Raw genomic sequence first — 18,031 nt, forward strand, 5'->3', positions numbered from 1 at the left:
GGAAATATTTGTGTTAAAAAAAAAACCAAAACAAAAATAGTCAAAGCATCCAAAACTTGGTTATATTGTTCTGGAAACCCACAAAAATTTTGCCAAGTGTGTGGTAAGGGATTTCAGACAGGAGGGTTTGATGGCCTATCAGGAAACGAAAGTTTGCCACTAAGTGGAGGCTCATTAAATGCAGCTCGTTAGAAGAAAAACTACAAATCTAATTATAGCTGAAATACAGTAGAGAATTAAACTCTACTCTCTTTGGCGTAGAGCTGTATGGTTATTAAAGGGCCAGACGCTGGAGGTAAGGATGGGAGGAGGGGTTGGGGGCAGCACACCTGACTGCAGCAGGCTCAGCCCGCAACAGCTACTCCTGGGAGCCACGGGAAATGGCAAAGCAAAATAGGTCAGGGTTCCCAGACAGGGACAAAATAGATTTCTTAAAGGTCTGCCATAAAAGTCAGGCTGGGACTGTGACCTTTACAGGGAGAGAAGCAGGATGAGAGATGAGTCTTGACGGCTCCACACTCTCTCCCTCCCCACGCCCAGCAGCGGCCGCCTGAGAGCCCCCTCCTCTCCCCAAATGGAAGACAACGCAGTAGTGCTGAAGGGATGCAAGATGCCATCACTAGCCATAGCCCTGGCTCCCACAGCACCCAAAGGCCAACCCACTTCCAAGTGGAAAAGGTGCTCTCTCCAGGTAAGAGCCCCTTTGGTTGGACCACACGCTGCAGAGGGGCCACTGGAGCCTGCAGAGCTGGCAGGAATGTGGGTGGCATCTCAGGAAGATCCCATCCCTGCACCTACCAGCTCCTGTGCTGGAGGCACCTGGCTGATGAAGCCAAGGTTGTTCCACATGCACCCAGTTGCCATCACCTGGGCACTGGGATGCTTCACCTACCCAGGGAATAGAGAGGCTTCCAGACACAGGACATCTCTGAAAACCACTTTCAAAGAGACAAGGGGAGAACAGAGGAAACTCAGCCAGAAGTAAGATGGAAGGGGAAACCCTGGAGCTCTTCTACCCAGCCGGCTCCACCTCCATCACCAGGTGGGAGTGTTGTACTCCCGGAGAGCCCTTTGCTGAGCTCGGCGCCCAAGGAGGCTCAGGCGCCACTGCAGAGAACAGCCCAGCAGTTTATTTCTCCTTCAGATCCACGGTACTGCTGCCAGGAATAAATGCATAAGGATTATCCTTCCCTGTCAGGAAGAGGGGGAGAGAGGACTCAGCGAGAGATTTAAGCGCATATGGTGCATGAATGAGCGGGGGATGGCTGACAGAGGTGGCCTCCTGCCAGGGGTGTGCAGGGTTTGGGGAAGGTTTCTCAGCTTGCTGAAGACATTTGCTTCTTGCAAAGTCCAGGCAGAGCCTTCCCTGCCGTTTCTGGAACAACCAAAAAGAGAAAGACGGCGGTTTGGGGTCGGTTGGGATTTTTTTGCACAGCCTTTCCATACAAATGTAGTTAATTACCCTGAGAAGGCCTCCCAAAGACAGAGGGGAAAAACATTAGGATATTCCGGCTGCATACAATTTCTCCCCTGCTCCACCACCATTTCTGCAGGAGCAGTATCTGTTCCAGGCTGATTGCTTTCCCTTGCTCGTCCCCCTGCACTGACAGCTCAGATGCACAGATGGACAAAACGTTCCTGGAGCATCTCAGACAGGACCTCCCGCTCCAAAACACTTTTCCCCAGATGTGCCAGCTCTGCTGGAGGACCAGGGGAAAGGAGGTCATATTGGGGGGGGATCAGATTTGCTACCAAATGACTTTTCCACCATGTGCCAAAAAAGAAAAAAATAAAAATAAAATAACAAAGGAGGGGAGGGGACTCTTTTCCTGCCAACAGCCACTTTCACCTTCCTCTCCATTTAGGAGAACATTTTTGTGGCGAAGAAGAATCATAAAATTTGTTCATAGGGAAGAAGTAAAGCTACCAAGCAGCCAACAACAAAAAAAACGTTTCCTTACGGAAGGACAGCTTGATTTTAAAGCAAGGAGCATATGCTCCATCAGCGTCAGCAGCAGCTCCTCAGCAGCCCTGAAAAGTCAGGCAGTGGATCATCAGAGTTGTCAGGCCTTCCCACTGCCATGAAAGGGACCTTCACTGCCATGACAGGCACGTATTCCACTCAGGAAGCCTTTCTCCACAGTAGGAAATAACCACAGTTTGCACCGCCTTCCTCAAATGGACCAGCAGCCGGACTGCCAGGTGGGACAGGACACCAGCATTTTGTCAGAGCCTCCTAGGAGGGAGAGGGGAAGGGTTGCCTTCCCCCAGCTCCCACCAAAACCAACAAGAGGAACCTCTGTGGTTTCCATTGCTCCAGGTGTTCCTCTGGGCTCTGTGAGCTGCCACACAGGGTTGCTTCCTCGCACCCCCAGCACAGCTGCGTCTGCCCACTCTTGGTTCCCTCTCCCTAAGCACTCTGATACCACTGCAGATATAAAGCAACAACACAGGGGGAAAAGGGTCCTTTGCATTTCTTAAACCATACTGTTTGAAAGCAAAACCAAAACATCCTGCTTTTTCTTGCAGGACAGAAGGGAATAGTGTGTGGTAGGGGAAAACACAGAACTGCTGGGGAAGGTCAGCTGCATGCTCATCCTCCAGGAGCTTCATCCAACAGCCCACGTAGAGGTTTTGCTCCATTCACAAATTCCTACTGCATGCCCCTTGGGAAAGGTGATTCCTCTCAGGCAGTTTGGGATTAGCAGGAATCAGGGAGTTCAGAAACTGGCCCCAAGCAAAGAAAATAAAACAACTAGAAAATGAGAGACAGAGAAGTGATTTGCTTTAAGAAGAGAAAGCCTTTAAGTCTTTGGGTTTTTTCACAGACATCCCCAAAGGTTTTGACATATTAATCTCTTAATGGGTTTATGGTAATTGTGTACAGGCCAACACTGAGAGGCCCATCCTTCTGGTGGGGAGTGCTCCTGTGCAGCAACCAGGAAGTTGAAATCCCTGGCTCAGGCACAGCCCAGACTGGAGCTGGCCCAGACTCTGCTCATGGCTGCAGAGCTGGAAAGCCCTGGAGATGGGGACTGGGTGCACAGGAAGGGCCATTAGGATGTCACAGCAATGTTCTGAACAGCCCAGTCCTGAATACTGCCAGCAACAGCACTGGGAAGAGACAACTGCTGGAAAGGAAGGAGAAAAGACCTTGTGCTATGCTGGGCTGTTCAGACAACTCGGGAAACCCAGCCTGTGCTTTCAGCTCTGCCACTGACCACGTGCATGCTCATGGGCAAGTCACCAAGGACATATTTTTCTCCCTTTAAGGTTCTCTGACAAGCAAAGAGCCCACAAGCTGGATTTCCAAAGCTCCCTCCCTTATCTTGCAACTACCAGCCCCAGACTGCTGGCACAGCAGTGACCTCCCATGTCAGGACAGGGAGCAGGGATACAGATGATCCTGGTTCACTGGCACTGCCGCTTCCCCTCTGTGGACATGCATGGGCAAAGACAGGGCATAAGGTGGCACACAGAAGCAAGGACGTGTGCTGCCCTGCAGGCTACAGCCTCTTACCTGCTTCTTCTTCAGCTTGGAGATCTGCTGCTCCACCATGGTGATCTCGCGGTCCACGCGGTCCATGTTCTGGATGAGCTCCTCCTTGGACAGCCGGGCAGGCAGCAGGTCCAGCTCGGCGTCAGGGTGAGTAGGGCTCACGGGCGACACGGGCTCCAGTTTGCCAGGCAGGCCACGGTCCTGGGGAACATAAAACAACCAGGTCATCTCTCTCCCAGGAGACTCTGGATCCTTCTCTCATCCTCCCACAGCTCCCTGGCCCATTCCCAGCCTTGAGATACACAAGACCCTCAAAAAACCTGCTAGACTAGGAAGTACCAGCTGTCAGATCACCTCCACAACCTCCAGCATCTCCAGAGAGCACCAGGTTACTCTCCCAGGGATGTTACAGCAGCTCTTCCTCCTGCCAGAGTCTCAGAGGCTCCCACCGCCTTGAGTCCTACCTGCATTCCTACAGGATCAATACACACATCCATATTCAGAAGCTCTCAACAACACTGTCCCTTCATGGGGCTCAGAGCTACATCTTCTCTGTAAAAATGAGGCATCACAGACACATCCTCCTCGGACACAGCCATGGCTGTAAGATAAGAGCAGCATCAACCACAGAGATGGAGAAGGGGCTACGAGGGCAGCCCTCAGGAGGAAAGATGGCTTCCAGCTCCTTCATGGAAGCCCTCCTCCATCTCTTGTTAAACGCTGGGGGTGCTCCAGTTGTTGGATGTTAAACGCATCCATCCGGAAATGGAGAGAAAGGGCAAAGGCGAGTCAAGATAAAAATAGACCGAACTGACAACTTTTTGCAAATTCCAGGGGAAGAGGTTCTCAGGTCAACAAGAGCCTTCAACTCAGAGACTGGAGAGATTAGCAAAACCTCTGTGGCCATGACAGGGAGCGGCTCTACTGGACATGGTCTGGAGGCAGAGGGAAAACACATCAAAACATTCAACTTCGCCCCCAGCAACGCAACAACTTTGCTGAGCCCAACAAGCTGGTATCCCAGGAGCATCCCAGAGCCACGCCACCTCTCCTGCACACCTCCCTTCACCTTTCCAGCTCCAAGAGAAGGAGCCCATCTCCTGCCAACACAAGCTGCACGCCTGCGTGAGTCTGCCCACCACGGATGAACGCACCTGGGATGAAGATGCTGTTAAACAGCCACCAGTCACACAGATGGGGATCACGGCACACCACCAGCCTACCCTGACCTGGGATGCTCCTCTCTGGCAGCCACCCAACACCTTAATTAAAAGTTTATCTATTCATTTGCTTAGAGAGCGGGTGGATTTCTTTTCCTGGAGGAGGAGGATGAAGAGGAGCGGTGGCTCCGTTTGTAACCATAAACCGCTGCCAGGCTGGGCAGCCAGCACGTCGCAGCTGCCGTAGGGAGGAGGGGAGGGACAGGGGGAGGCGAACAAGGGAAGAAGTTCACACAACTTTGTTACCTTTGTTATGGTAGCCCTGTACAAAGCCGACATTGTTCTGCACCAACTGGTGCTGAGCATCCTCCCCTCTGCGCTGACACAGCCACTGGCGAGCGGCCAGGGCTGACCCTCTGCCCAGGCTGGTTCTCCTGCAGGGCAAGGGTGCCACAAAGGAGCTTGGATGGCGGCTCGTGGGCCCCTCTGGGCTCCCCCATCTAAGAAGGCACATGGATGATGGCCCTGGATTGTTCACTGGCCATATTGCAGCTCGTGTGGAATGTGGCGAGTGTGCAGATGCTGCCTTGGCCCTGTTTGGCATCTCAACAGCATCTGCTTACCATGAAGCAGAACCAGGCAGGGTGACCTCCCTCCTGCTCCTGTCCTAGTTGGCATGAAGCATGGTGAGCTCTCTCCTGGGAGGCTGCACCCACAGCCCAGTAGAGCCACAGGGAGCTGGCTCTGAAGGCAGTCCCTGTCTGCAGGGGCTGTGCTGAGATGGGCTCTGCCTTGTTTCCCTCCATAAGGGATGGGCAGCAGCATCCACAGCACAGCTGGAACAAGGGGAGGCAAAAGAAGACGGTTCCCAACAAAGCAGCCATGTCCCAGGACACCAGAATCCTTCCCTGGTACCTTCCTCCTCCTCTCTCCTGCTAAAACCTGCTCTAGCTGGAGGGGACATCAAAACATCAAGAAGGGAACCACTGCTGGGTGCAGCCTCAAGGCACCAATGCCCTTCTCACTGCTGCCATCAAGGGACGGAAAGCAAAGGAACACCCAAAAACATCTTCCTCACTGTCTTGTCTGGGGCTCATCCAGCCCCATGAGCTCAAAGGCACTGGAAAGCTAAGCTGGTTGTATCCAGCATCCACCCAGAAGAGAAACTACAAGACGAGCATCAAAGCTTTCTAGAGAACCCCAAAGAGCAGATCCCACATTGTTCTACTTTCCCAGCACTAGACATCAAAAATGGTCAGTCTGCTGTACTGGAAAGGCTTTGTGCTCTCCACAACTGGGTGTGTTTTGTGGTTTTCATTTTTTTTTTTTTTTTTTTTAAGTCAAGAGGAGCAGGACAACCACAAGAAGCAAAAGATAAATTTAGGTGTTCATAAAATCTCGTTCAGATTAAGGCACAGGAAGAGGAAGTGGCAGTGGCTTGTAGGTGGGTAGGTTTTTCTAAAGGAAAGCAAGCTACCTGCCAAAAATGTAAGAGAGAAAGGTTCCTCTCTGTGCACATGAAACAAATGACACTCTCACATCTCTGCCAATACGCAAGACAGGGCATTTTTAAACTTTTACTTGGCAAAAAAACCCCTTTGAAACCTCCTTCCTGATACACTTTTATCTTTTTACCTTGCAGAATATGAAGCAAAAGAGCAGTAAAGCTAAGTAAGGGAAATAGTTTCAAGTCACAGCATAAACAACATGATCATCATCATCTGGTATCAGGAGATGATTACAGCAATAGAGAGAGGCAGTGTCCCTCACATAACTGGGCACTATCATGTCACAAGCACCTCTCTAAATCAAGGGAATGACAAGCAACAAGAGGAAGGAAAAACCAAAACTGAAGGCAAAAAAAATCTTGCCCATGCAATGACGTCCAAAAAGAGCTCCCAGATTTATGCAACGCATGAAGCAGCCTTTCTTCTAAATCACAAAAATGGGTTGAAAAGAGGTTTGCAAAGACCAGAGTCCACCCAGAGCCTGGGGCAGACTCCAATTGTCAGAGATATTTCAACTTGTGCTCTGTTTCCTACCGCTCTCAAGAAATGGCTCAAAATATATTCCCCCGCTCCAGACGGTGTCATACCCGGGCTCTGAACAAGTGCAGTGCGAAACGTGAAATTCTTCTTATTAACGTGAAGTCACAGACTTCCAAACCAGCAAGAGCTGGGAGAGCTGGAATAAATCTGCTGGAGGGAAGAAAACAATTACCACATTACTCAAGTTGATATTTTCTCAGTAATTATACTGTTTCCATGTGATTTGTTTTTACACACGGCTAACAGCTACTGCAGCTCCTGTTTATCCCTGGCCTTGTTTTGTGATTTATATGATAACAAGGGTGGGTGTGTGGGGGACAGAGGCTGCATAAACCTCCCTGCAGCAAGAGGAGGTGCTGGCATTGAAGAAAACAATTATCACTGAGGAGGCTGTCAAAGAGCAAGGCCAGGCTTTGGGGTGGGTTTCTTCCACATGCTTGGGGATAAAAATTCCCAACATAGATAATGGAGCAAGCCTGCTAAAAGCTATTAGGCAGTGACTTTAAAAACATGAGAGAAAGGGGGAAAAGGAAAAGGATAAGACAACTGCCTATTGATGCCTTGGTAAATTTGACATCTCTGCCCTCAGACACACCAGCAACTAGGTCCACAGGAAAAAATACAGTGGGAAATCCAACCCTGGTCCCAGGACACAATGCTCCACACCACTGCTGCCTGCTTATTTTGCATTACAGACCCACCTCATGATACTCCCAGGGAGCTCATGGGAGTTGCTGGGATGGAGAAGGGCATCTGTGCCATGTTTCAGCTCAGCACCTACAGCTGGATGCAGCCCAACCTCCGTGAAGGGTCAGCTGCTTCCCACCCTCAGGAGATGGCAGATCAGGAGCTCCGCTCTATCCACACCTAACTCTTGCTGCAAAATGCATTTTGACCTTGCTGATGCCTTGACTGCACCAGCTGCCTCTTCAAAACTCCACGGTGGAGCTTTCCAGCCTCCACACCCCCTCAGTGTGTACAAGTGAACAGAGTCACTTGCTTGGGACAACCTCAGGACCTCCTGCACAGCACACAGCGTTTGCCCTACTTATCATCTTCAGGAAGTCCAGGTCTCTCCCTGCCTTTCTAATCCAGATCATTAGCAGTGTTCTCCCAAGCCCAGGACAGAGATTTAGGGATGCCAACATCATCTCTTCCACAGTCTGTTCACTTTCTAATTATCAGCCGGCAGCAGTAGCATTTCCTGCTGGAGCACCAGGAGGGATTAAGAGGTGTTATCTCCAACTCCTGCCCACTCGCACATCTCATGTCCTCATGGGTTGGAGAAGATTGCCAAAGCTGGCAGGATAGGCTGGGGCTGCTCAATTTGTGCTCAAATTAATTCCCAAAAAAACCCATATGAATTTGTGATTAGTGGGCTCCCTCTGAGGGGGACACCTCTGTCACCAGAGCCTCTCACAGCAGCATTAAGCCAGTGAACATCCCAGCATTCCACCAACCAACGCTCCTCCCAAACCCCCATCTGTGTGAGACTGTGCCACATGGCAGAGCCAGCAGCTCATCCTCCCTCTTCAGGAGCCCACGGATGAGCAGCATCGTACTCAGAGCAGACAGTGAGCCACGGGGCTTTCCCACACTCCCTGGGACAAGAGCTGAGCAGCAAAGTCAACATCCCACACCTCCATCCATCAGGTTTTCAGGTAAAAACATGCATATAAAACTTTCAAATGGGCCAAATGCAAACCAAAGGGATCTTTTTTTTTTTAATTGGAAAAGTGTCCACCACATTCTGATGTATCAGCAGCCCCAGGATGACAGCACTGACAGGGGGAAAATGTTACAGGGGCTGAAAAATAACGCGTTGTCTCTCCAGGGAGACGCACAAGTACGAAGTCAGGGAGCCCGAGCAGTGAAAAGTACATCGAGTTACTGCAACTCTTTTGTTCGTGGCCATCTGCTGTGCTAATGGCTCTTTCAGCAGCCCAGCCCTTCAAACGAGGTTTTAATTCTTAAATACTGCTGGGCTCTCGCTGGGCTGCGTCCCCGTGTGCTGGGAGGGCTGCCCAAGCGGGATGTAGATGTGTGCTCTGGGAAGCACCTGTGGTGCTGTTCACCAGCCATGAGAACAGGGGTGTTCCTGAGCAAGGCCAATCACTGCTCCTGAGGGAGGCCAGGCGTGGGATCAAGGCATCACCCACCTCCCTCCTCTGTCCCCGCGCTCCATGGCACATGCAGGTAGTGGGGGATGAGCAAAACAGGGATCACTTTCACTGGATACAGCCCAGTACGTGCTCTCATGAGAATTCATGAAGCTGGAGACCAAGGAGCTGTCTGAAGACAAAGCTGGGGTTTTTAAACTTAATTCCTGTTTTTTAAATAAATCTGACTTTACGAGAAGGCCCACGAAATTCCTTTCCCCTGTAATCCAGCTGAATTCCATGCAGACAGAGCAAAAAAAATCCCAACAATTTCTAAGCTTGCACGAAAGTAGGTCAAAAAACTTCCCCAATGTTTCAACAGCTTGAAGCAATTTAATTGCAAAACCAGTACCAAATGCTGACCCTCCCTCCCCGCCCCCCCCAACAGATTTACGAGGGTTGTAAAACCTCGCCAGCGAGTGTCTCATTTCAGTGCACTACCCAAAGCCTTGTATCTGGTCTCACAAAACTTGCTTGTGCTCAGAAGAGCCATTCCACGGTGTTACACTGAACAGATGCTGCCTCTGGATCTCAAGATTGTGGAATTCTGCAGAAGCACCAGCAGACCCAGCTTATGGACTCGAGGCAGCCAGAATAACGGGTCAAATCCGGAAATACTTACTCAGGAAACTCCCACTGAAGCCGAAGGCATTACACCGACAAATGGATGCTGTGCCTTTCATTCCCTTCCTGCGTCTCCCCATTAGTGGATAATAATTGCATTGAATGCAAATGTTCCCCACTGACTTGAGGGAGTGATGAATTCTCACCTACCCATCTACTCATTATAACGAGGAGCTAATTGCTCCACCTCTCATTAAGAATCCCCCGATGCTGCCTATTCTGCATCCCCGCATTTTCAGTTGACCCTAAGTTTGTTCAAACAGTAACTGTCTGGACTGAAATTTTCCATGCTGAACATCACCTTCAGGCTTTTTTAGGCCTTTTTTTTTTTTTTTTTTAAATAGTGAATTTCAGCCAAAACAACTCTGCAGCTTCCAAGAACAAGTTTACAGGAAAATATGCCTTTCTGCAACATTCAGAAAGATTCTGGGAACCTTTTCTTTGAGCATCTTCAGCACAGTTGATACATCTGGTAGGACTCTCTGCCAGCGATTCGCATTTGTTAATGCTGAAGAAGTGTCCAAGGCAAAAGAAAAAATATTAATAAAAATCTCATCGTGGTGCTTGCCTAGGGAACGACTTGGAACCAAGCAAGCAAGCGGAGTGGGGTCCTGGTCCTGGGACGCTCCAAGATAGGTACTGAACTCTGCCCATACTTCTTCAAAGGAAAGGAAAGGAAAGGAAAGTAAAGGGCTGAGCTGGAAGGAACATAATAGCATGAGTGGAGCATTCCAGGCCAACAGCAAGTGCCCTAAAAGAGTCGTGAATAAACGCAGGAGTCATGGTTTGGACAGCAGGTAAAGCCCGAGACCACCCACCAGAGAATAAGGATGGAGTAAAGCAGCCACAGACCCACACGGCGCAAGACAAAGGCTCTCCCAGGCACTGAACAGAGGGGCACGTAACTCAAAGAGGGTGTGTCCTGCTGCTTCCAGCAAAAACGGGGAGGGCAAATTAAGGTTGTCAGAGTAGCCCCCTAGAGCAGCAAGCTCTTCTACTCCTCCATCTGAAACTTTAATGTTCTTTCAATAACTTGTTCGCCCAGCAGCCACTCAACACCAGTGCTGTTGTTACATCCAGCAGTGTGCTGCCAAGAGAACCACTGTCCCCTAGCACAGCAGCTCAGCCCTAAATCCCCACCTCCCCTTCACAAACTCAAACCCATGTGTTTAAAGGAGCAGAGCTTCCCCCAGCCTGGAAGAGGCGCAGGCACAGGAGCCCTCCACAGCCTCTCCCCTCTGCCCACCCCAGTGCGGGAGGACAGTGGCAGTCCCTGCCAGGCGTGTCCTGCCCACAGCCTTCTGGGCTGTGCCAGGGACCAGGCTCACCCTCAGCTGGAGCCAGGAGGTGTCTTGGTTTGAGAAGGCAAAACCGCTCCCGTGGGAAACAGCACTGGATTACGGCGATGGAAAACAACCACGACACTGCAGCGCTGGGGAGGCGTGAAAAAGGCACCAGGCACGTAACTTACTGGCTCAAGAGTACAGCAAAATCCTGCACCAAGATATTCAAAACCACGACCCGGTGACTGAGACCTCCCTCGGGTTTACGGAGGCCAAGAGGAGGGGGCTGCCCCAAGCTCACCTAAACGCCTGGGAGGCACATAAACAACACACGAGGGAGGCGGGAGGCGGGCGCTTGTTTGATGTCTCTTAAAAAGGAGCCAACTGTGAAAAACGCCTCTGATTACACGAAGCGCCAAGGCAGGGAGGCAAATTTTTAATTGCCCAATTTGGCGCTCGGCCAGGCAGCGGGGTGAGCACCCCTGAGTGGAGAACCGCATCTTAAACGTAACAGGGAGCTCACGGCAGAACCAGATGCTGCTCCCCGGCAAAGCCGCCTGCTGCTGGGGCTCAAACCTCCCTCGCATTCCCTGGAGCTGGCCAACTTTGGGCAGCCTTCACAGGAACCTCTGAATAATCACCATGGGCTTGGAAACATGGGATGTGGTGGCACGGCCTCGTGACTGTCCCTCTCTCCTGTTTTTGTATTTCGCTCTGTGCTTGCTGCTCAGGGAGTTTCTTTGGGGAGACCCCCAGAGAGGCAGAAGGGGTGCCCTGCCTGGGGGTGCAGGCACAATCTCTAAACCTCCTCCAGCAACCTGGAAAGCATCTTGTCAGCCAACCCAACAAACCTCAGGGGAACAGAACACTCACTCTCTGCCTTTGAAAGCTTTAGCTTCCCAACATTTTATTTTAATTTTTTTATTTTTATTTTTGGCAGTATCACTCATCCTCTTCCAACTGGCACATGCAACAAAGCAAATTCCAAGTCTTTCCAGCACATCAACCAGGCAGGGATGTAGCATCAAGGTCTGTGCTAATCCCAGGAGGCATGTTTCCTCTGACAGAGGATGCTGGAATAGTCTGTGCCAAATCCCAGCTGGCCCTCAAGCAGGTAGAAAGCCCTCCAGCCTTAGATGCCACATGAAAAGCATGCCAGAGTTTTTTACAAAAGGCTTTTGCATTAAAAAATCCTTTTTTATAGCAGTGAAATACTCCAGTGACCAGCACAACTGCCATCACACTGGTGGGACAGTGCCTGCATCCACACTCATCAGTCCTGCAGAAGTGACAGCTGGGCAACTGCATCCCCTTATATGGGCCCTTCCCTGAGCTTCCCATTAAAAATATGTAATTTCACACCAACTGGAAAAGCTATGTCTGCCAAAAAGCAGGCAGGCAACCAATCAGCAGGATTAAAGCCACTGCAGTGCCATGTGTTGTAAACATGGGGCCAGATCCTGAGCCAGGCTCAGCACCAACACACCCAATGCTGTCCAGGGGTGCTGGGGCTCGTAAGCCCCTGCTTGGATAGCCGGGAAGGGCAGGGTGGCATGGGCATGCCAGCAAACCTCCTCCTCTGCTTCCAGGAGCGACTGACAGGGTGCTCCCAGGTGGGTGCCTGCTCAGCTCGGGGCTGTTCCCCAGGAAGCTCCAGCTCATTCACTGGGTGATGCCAGGTGCATCCTCCAGCTCAGGGACAAACACGGGGGAGGGAAAATCCACCACAGCAGCTTCTCCAAACCTCACTGATTTAAAAATAAAAAATTGAGGGGAAATGAAAAGACAAAAGCCCTTCTCAGCCTGGTGTTATCAAGCAGAGGAAATGAGACTTCTAAAGCTCCCATTCAGAGAGGAGTGGGGGAGAGAAATCCCACTCCAGACGCACTTGAACGAACAGCTTTTGAAATGGAAATGTTGCTCTTCAGAAACATTTAAATTTCCTCCTATTGCCAGGGAGGAGGCAGGAGGCCGAGGAGGAGCAGGGACTCCTCAGCCTTGCACATCCCAGCGGGATACACACAGGGCAGCACTCGGCAGCCCTGTGAAGCAGGGATTTGTCTGGGAGTTAATCAAGAAGGCACACAGCATCAATATTGGGAATTTGGCTTGAAAGGGCATCAAATTTAGGAGAGGGAAGGGAATGACTGAAGACAGTTCTTTTTAACCACCGCCACAAGTGAGATACAGTCAAAGGCAGCTCCTCTCTCCCTTCAAAACCATCACTGAAAATTATTTTACCCAAATTTTGGGGGCAGAGCTGCCTACCAAGGAGGAGACTGACTGATGAAGAAAGGAAATGCAAACAAGACATACAATGGTTTGAGCAGTGGCTGAGGTGCACTGTGGGACCAGCCCAAACCTCTTCCATGCATCAAGCCAGGATCACCAACAACTCCCCCGGGGACTCCCAGCACATCAGGCATGGGATGACAGTCCCAGCACCACTCCCAGCAGTTCCTCTTCCAACTGTGTCAGCTCAAAAACTGAAGTACCTGCTCCTACAGCAATCCACCGAGCTCCCCTCACCAGCTGCATGTCACCACTTCCTTGCTCCAGTGTCTTCAGGGTCACCTAATATACAGGTTCATTCTGGCTGTGCTCTCAAGTATATGAAGCTCGACATCAAACACCCCTCATCTCTAAAAACCATGGGGGAGATGATGGGGACAATGCTCTGCCTGCCCCTCCACTGCCCAAGGAAGCCACCAGGAGCCTGACAGCCCCCATGGCCACACAAAATACATCCACAGGCCACCGTCCCAAACTCCCCACGAGCAGCACCTCGGGACACACACAGGCATGTGGGACACGGCCCCAGCTGCTTGCACCAACTTCCCTCTCGGTGCCGTGGAGGAGGTGATGTAGCACGGATCAAGGCCCTCCACCCTGGCAGGATCCGTGCTGACAGGGAGCACGGGTGGTGCACAGCAGCCGTCAGCTGCACCATCCATCAGAGCCCGCCGCCGGCTGCGCTCGGTGGTTTATTGTTCTAATAATTGTGCAGACACGTGCAAGGGGCTGCCTCGACATTCGCCGCTTGTTTGAGTAGCCATTTCCTTCACTGCTCCGCCTGCTTTTCCATCAGGAGGCCGCATCCTGCAGCAGGAGGGGCGGCAGTGCCGGCCATCCCACCACCATCCCCGCGCCGGCGGGGCAGGAAGGTGGGAGGAAGTAACGTCCTCCAGCACCAGGAAACGCAGGCGGGTGCAAGTCCAGATCCAAACTGGCAGCCAAGCCCAGGAAACCATACAAAACAAGCCTTTCATGAGAGTTTTGGATTTAGAAGGAGAATTTCTTTTTTCTATGATATCCCTCCCCCCATTCAGCAGGTAGAGATGGCCAAATGCCACAGGGACCATTGTGGCATCTCAAATGTGTCACTCCTCGAGCATCACTCAGCTCTGCAACCAGAGCAAGACTGACCAAGGAAAAACCAAATACTGACAAGAGCGTGGGATAGAGCAGCTCCCAAAGGCTCAGAGCAGAAACACCATTTCTAACTGTGAATGGCTGTGGGAGTTACTCAAACCACAAACCTCTGCCCAGGCTGCTCCTGCAGAAAAGCACGAAGCACCTCTGCCTCCCCAGACCAGGGTGTTACAGAAAAACCTGAACATCTCAACTCTCATAGCAAGAATAAGCCCACAGTGAATTTGTTATTATCTGTTAGCAAAGCAGCAGCTTCCCACCAAGGCTGGAATTTCCATCTTGGTTTGGCAGGCACAGGGCTGTGAAATGATTACTGTGTTTACTTTTCCTTTGCTAACTATAAAATCCCATTCCACTGCCCTGCCAAGAATGACTGAAGCTAATAAAATTCAGGCATTTGGAAGAAAGCAATAATAAACCTCCCTTTTGGGGCCTTTATGATGAAATTTCCCCACTCCAATCAGCGATTATGCTGCATTCATGAACACTAGTGATGTCTCCAAGTGCACCCAGATTGACTCAAATCAATATTTAGCTTTGCTCGAGACTGGAGCCTTTTTCCTTGTGTCTGCTGAAGGCAGGATCACTGAACAAGTCTAGAAGAAGCCTTTGAAAAAAAACACCTTACAAGTATACGAGGCAGTATATATATATATATGTGTGTGTGTGTGTATATATATATAAAAATGTAGGCTTATCGATTACTTAAAAACCTATAAAAAGGTTTTAAACATTCATGAATGCATGAATTTACAAATCTCTCTCCATTAATATAATGCACTGTATATACTTATACACACACACCCACCAATTCTTTGGGAGTTTTTAGCATTTGAAAGACCGTAACGTTCCTGTGTTTACATCTGCCACTCTCTCTGCTGCCAAGGCAGAAACACATTAACTGCTAGGGGCAATGTGCTCCACATCATACCTGAGATGGCTGGCACGAGATAAAAAAAGCACAGACCTGAGAACCAGCCTGAAGTAAAAGCCTGTGCTTGGTTCGGTCGCGTAACCACGTGGGACGGCTTGACCTGCACCAGGCAATGGTTCTTTCTTAAGCAGCCACAGGAATGACAGCATCCAAAGTGGAGATCAGAAGGCAGAAACGATCACTGCTGCTCCTCAGGGAACAGCACAGGGAGGAAAGAAATCAGACGCCGTTTGGGCAGTGACCAGAGCAGGCTGCTCAAAGGCAAGCCAAGAAAGCGTTACTGTACAGGCAGAGGAGGGGATATGGGGGTTAGCAGGCATGTGCTGGAGCAGGGTGCCATGGGCTCTGCAGCCCTGGGAGAACCCCTCGGGATGCAGCAAAGGACTGGGAAACCCCACACCCATGGCCCAGAGGACAGAGCCCCACAGAACAGTTTCCTCACAGGAAAATGTACAGGGTTAGGGACTGCCAGCCCTCAGCCAGGATGAAGGCGAGCAGAACCTGAGCGGAATGCTGGCACCTGCAGAAGATGCTCTGTCAGAGAGCTGAGATGACCAAAAAGTAACTATATTGAGGTCAAGACTGTGAGAAGGTGGTTCAGGTCATTTCACCCCATGCTACTTCTCCCCCACGAATTCCTGCTTTTGATCCACCAAACTGGGGGTAGGACAGAGCACATCACTCCCACCCTGAGCCAGCTCTGCTGCTGGGTAAAAGCCCATTTCCAAGGGCAGAGGGAACAGGCTCCGCTGCGCTCTCGCTCCTTATCCTCCTGGAAAAAGGTGCCAAGAATTAGAATTACATTTTTCGAGAGCAGCAGAACAAGCCAAGGAGCCTGTCAGCTTGTCCTAAAACAACCCCTCTCCGCTTGCTGAGCGCGCAGCCAGCATTCCTGACACACACCAGCGTCCATCGCCCCCCGGCCCCCCCATGCAGCACAAAGCTGCAGAGCCAAAAAACCCTCTGAATGTTCTCTGCCTAAAACACAGCCAAAGAGTTTTTCTGTTTAAAAAGCAAGTTTGGGTCCAAAAAGAAAGGAGGTTTTCAGCGAGTGATTTTAACTAGGCCCTTTGGCACTCGACAGCTCCTCTCTTGTTATCGATGCTAAGGGTGTTGTTAAGAGATGAGGCCCCACGAAGCACAAACGTGAAGTCACAGAGCTTTAGCAAGGGCTGTTGCCATGTTCAATATGTTATTACAGCTCCATCACCACAGGCACAAAGAGCAGCAACTCATCTCTGCCAAATCCATCTCTGAAATCACTCCCCCACTCCATCCCCTCCAGCAGCAGCAGGCAAACACCATCGATTGCTGTTGCATCTCCTCCAAGGCTTCCACTCCACTCTGGGAAGGAAGGTATTAGCATGAAATACCCTCCTCCTCAAAACACAGCACCCAGAATCAATCTGATGGGTGTCACAACTCGCTGGCTTTCATTGTGTGAGTCAGAAGAGTGGATAGGCTACATTTCCTAACCATGGAAAAGTACAGCACCAAAAATGTGCTCAGTGCTGTGTGTTCATAGAGAAGATGCCTGAGCTGCTCCCACCAAACCTCTTGCCCTCCCCAGGAAGACCCTTGGAAAGAAGGGGTGTGCAGAGATGCTGGAGAAGGAGGGAAGCCGAGCTCATCTGCAGGATGTCCGGCAGCACCCACACCCCCTCCCAGAAATTCAGGGGAAGAGAAGAAAACCAGATAAGGCTGAAACTGCAGCAGGAGAAGAAAACAGTCAGGACATCCCTCTTAGTAGCAGGACTGAATTCTTCCCTGGAACTTTATTCCAGATGAGGGGGTCTTTTTTCATACAAGTGTATGAAAGGGGTTGAGCACACGCAGCAGAGGTGGCTGGCACAGCCCTCCTCACCCTGCACTTTACCCGTGCTCTGGAGCAATGCACAGGAGACCAGTACCAGTTCCTGCCATACCAACCCTATTTCTTAAGTCCCACTTGAGGACTGACAAAGTAGCAAACTAGCTCTGCTCTCTCCTGCATTTCCAGGACATAACCGGGCATATTAGGATCCTTGCTACAGAAAATAAAATAGATACACACAACAGGTACAAACACTTCAGAGACGGAGCAGAAATGCCTCCCTGAACCCACACAGCACACCCAGCTCACCAGGCTGCCCTGTTGCAAGCAGAAAGAGCTGGCAATATTTCTTTCAATTACAGGGGTGAGGCACACAAAGTCAAGGGACTTTCCTTCCCTCCAGCAGATCAGGTGAGATGTCGCACTGCGCGAGCCTTGTAATATTGACTGAGTGGAAGAGAAAAGTCCAATTATGTAAATGATGAAGCAGGCTCCCGAGAAGCAGTCAGCCTTATCACATCGCCCTTCACCACTGCTGTGGCTTGAAAGGCAATTTAAAAGGTTGTTTTGGATGTCGATCACCACAAACGAGCCGAAGAAGTGCGAAACAACCTGTGCTTGAGGCACTGTCAGTTCTCCTGTGGATTTTCCAGCTGCACTGAGCCTCGGCCCTGCTGTCTGTAGCTCAGGGACCACCGCAGGCTGGAGCAGCCAGGGGCAGGGAAGAGCTGGCTGCAGGTGGCTTGGGGAAGGGTCAAATGTTTTACATCCTGCCTCTGGAATGTTTCCGCAGCCCATGAGGGCTTTCCCTGACATATCCAAGTCTCTCGGGCCATACTTCAGTTCTCTGGCCATAGGAACTTCAGGTGAGAAATGGAATAAAACCAGTTGTCTTGTAAAAAGGGCCGGCTGGAGGAGCCGAACATCTCACAAGGACTACACAACACCCCAAAGCATCTGTTTTTCAAATGAAACCAGCATGAGGCCGTGCATGGGACAGAGATTCCAGATACAACACTCCACGGGCCGTTTGTTCCCTTGGCTTCCCGTCCCACGCTGGTGCACAGCACAGGCTGCTG

The 18,031-nt window shown here is 50.8% G+C and overlaps 1 protein-coding gene across 9 annotated transcripts in view; it reads right to left on the bottom strand.

The window, feature by feature from the left end:
• The window catches only part of NCOR2 (nuclear receptor corepressor 2), a 234,915-nt gene that overhangs the window by 115,609 nt on the left and 101,275 nt on the right, over positions 1-18,031 (bottom strand). For all 9 annotated transcript variants that reach the window (XM_050318213.1, XM_050318212.1, XM_050318211.1 and 6 more), the window contains one exon: positions 3,521-3,700. In XM_050318213.1, the coding sequence (XP_050174170.1) occupies positions 3,521-3,700 (180 nt within the window). The remainder of the gene's footprint in view (positions 1-3,520; positions 3,701-18,031) is intronic.

The sequence above is a fragment of the Myiozetetes cayanensis genome, unplaced genomic scaffold (genome assembly GCF_022539395.1).
Source record: "Myiozetetes cayanensis isolate MyiCay16 unplaced genomic scaffold, myiCay2020 scf21, whole genome shotgun sequence".
NCBI lineage: Eukaryota > Metazoa > Chordata > Aves > Passeriformes > Tyrannidae > Myiozetetes > Myiozetetes cayanensis.